This window comes from Sprattus sprattus (genome assembly GCF_963457725.1).
Source record: "Sprattus sprattus genome assembly, chromosome: 21".
NCBI classification, from domain to species: Eukaryota; Metazoa; Chordata; class Actinopteri; order Clupeiformes; family Clupeidae; genus Sprattus; species Sprattus sprattus.
This window is the reverse complement of record NC_137919.1, coordinates 14,231,067-14,233,566: the sequence shown is the minus strand read 5'-3', so window position 1 is coordinate 14,233,566 and position 2,500 is coordinate 14,231,067. Positions and strand designations below refer to the sequence as shown.

At 41.8% G+C, this 2,500-nt stretch overlaps 1 protein-coding gene across 1 annotated transcript in view; it reads right to left on the bottom strand.

The window, feature by feature from the left end:
* The window catches only part of tbc1d19 (TBC1 domain family, member 19), a gene marked incomplete at both ends in the record, with an annotated part of 41,777 nt that overhangs the window by 14,149 nt on the left and 25,128 nt on the right, over nucleotides 1–2,500 (bottom strand). The window contains 2 exons of the mRNA XM_080860021.1: nucleotides 937–981; nucleotides 1,359–1,443. Coding sequence (XP_080716147.1) covers nucleotides 937–981; nucleotides 1,359–1,443 — 130 coding nt within the window. The remainder of the gene's footprint in view (nucleotides 1–936; nucleotides 982–1,358; nucleotides 1,444–2,500) is intronic.

The window sequence follows — 2,500 nt, the reverse complement described above, 5'->3', positions numbered from 1 at the left end:
TATTGTTAAACAAGTATTGACATCTATAACAGTCACAACAATCAGTTTAAATATAACTGTAAACAGTAATCCTCTGTGTCCAAGCAGCACATGCAAACTGCCCCATATAGCAAAAGACTGAATGATTTGACCGCTTCAACAAACATTTGAATTTTGTAAATGTTCTGTATGGATTTAAAGACAAAATTAATTTTGAGGATAGACAGATGAAGACAGTTGTTGTAGCGGTAATGGGACTTTTTCTGCCCTAAAGAAATTAGGCCACTCATCCCTACTAACCTCCTCACCTTTCCACTATATTCTCAATAAATAATTTCCCTAATAACTTATTTAGCTTGCTTTCAGGCATGTATATTGGCCCAAAGGCATACGTGGTAATTAATGTGTAGACCACAACGATGACTACACTTAAGGGGTTTGAACTGTGCTGGGCTTTTTTCAAATTAACACAACATATTTAATATTTTCAATTAATTCAACAATTAAGCAGTTCAGATACAGTGTTTTTATGACATGCACTGATGTCTGTTGGACTTGGACCAAAGCCATGCTAAGTGGCTTTACATGCACAGCACATGCCAGAATTCTTATTGGTATGACTGGTTAATGTAAGGATAGGTGCGCTCTACTAGCGATTTTGGGTGCGAGTAAAAAAGACTGTTAACTTAAAGTAGAAAAAAACGCACTCTCAAGATTGTCTCATTACTAATTTACTTTGACCAGTTAATCCACAGACGCGTTTCGGCCTGAGCCATCGACTGTGTTTTATGACTGGTAATCCCTTGGCAATGTGTCCCCACGCAAGTCCTTGGTAGAGCAAGTCTGTCGATACTGTGTGTGACTTGGCTTTTTGAACACGCTAATGCAACGAAGGGCAAAAAGATTAAGCCTATGAGTCAGAGTGGATGAACAGGTGTCGCTCAAAGCGTCTCTTACCATTCGGGGGGTAAATAACAGCGTATTCATCCCCTTCCTCCTTGCCTGAAGGACAAAGGCAAAAGGATTTTAAAAATGTCCAACCCTTTATACATTTATATCATTTAGCAGATTTGATTAAAGCAATACTATCGACGACACAACAGGAAACAAACAGACACATATACACACTCACACCCTGAAGTGAGTGCATTCAAATATACAAAGAGTTGTCAGGGAAGAAAAGATGTACATTTGCATAAGTAAACACTACATTTGCATAATTACTATTCATTATTGACCTTGAGAAACACATAGCGACCTCTTCACACACACACACAAACACACACACACACACACACACACACACACACACGCACACAAAAACACAAAGACAAGTACCTGCGGGTAGTGATTACAGATCACAGGCCTGATTGACCTACCTTGGATGTAGGACTTGGGCGGCGTGGCACTGTTGTAATTGAAATGCTCAAGCACTGTTGTGTCACGTGAAAAGCACAGCAAGACCTGAAACACACACACAAACACACACATTACTAAACGCACAAATAAGCGAAACCCTTCCCAGCAACCGGCCCCTATTTCAGTCCGCTTTGGCAGCTGACATCTGAAGCAATTGCTCAGTGAGTGACTTGCGCCAGGCAATTACACTCAGCGCGACATATTTCATGAACAGCCTTCTGCCCCCGACACACACTCAAGCAAGTCCCTAGTCATCACTGTTTCACGCTAGGCAATGCCAGTTTACCCTTCACCCACCTACACAATTACAGAGACTCCAATGATGGCAACTGACTTGGTGCGCAGGATAGGGTTGTTTACTTGCGTTGAAGTCTAAGAGAAATGTCTTCACTTTAGAACACTGAATTACCGATCACATCAGGATGACACTTAGGGCCTGATTTACTTACATTGCGACCGCAGCTTAATCTGCGCCTTTGCCAAAGCGCAAATTAAAGCACGGTGTTTTTCATCCTATTTATCAAACAAGAACGTCATCTTGTCCTTAGCGCCTAACCCCGCCCATTGGGCCTGATTTACTAACATTGCGACCGCAGCTTAATCTGCGCCTTTGCCAAAGCGCAAATTAACGCAGTGTTTTTCCGCATTTTCCGTGGTATTTATCAAACCAGATCCGCATTGGGTAATCAGCGCCTTACTCCGCCCTTTAGTATTATTTAGCGCACCGTTAAAAGACGGGAGAAATCGCCTGCATGTTACTGCCACCATGGAGATTCGAGGAAGAGAAAACGAAGGTTCAGCAAAGAGGAGATAGATATATTGGTTCACGTTCGCTCAATCACTGAACCTGATTCAATGTTCGCACGGTTATATTGTTGTTCTGCGGCCGATGCTGGGTTGGGTATAGGTGTCATTATCCATGGCTGTTGGTGATACCCGCCATCACCTACAGCGAGATGTTTAAAAGAACACAATTATAAAGAATATGCTATCGGTGGTATTAATGCATAAACTGTCTAATATAACAATATAGATGTGCACATGGCGAGATTAATAATTTCTACAAGGGACATGGGTTCACTACAATATATCCCCACTGAAA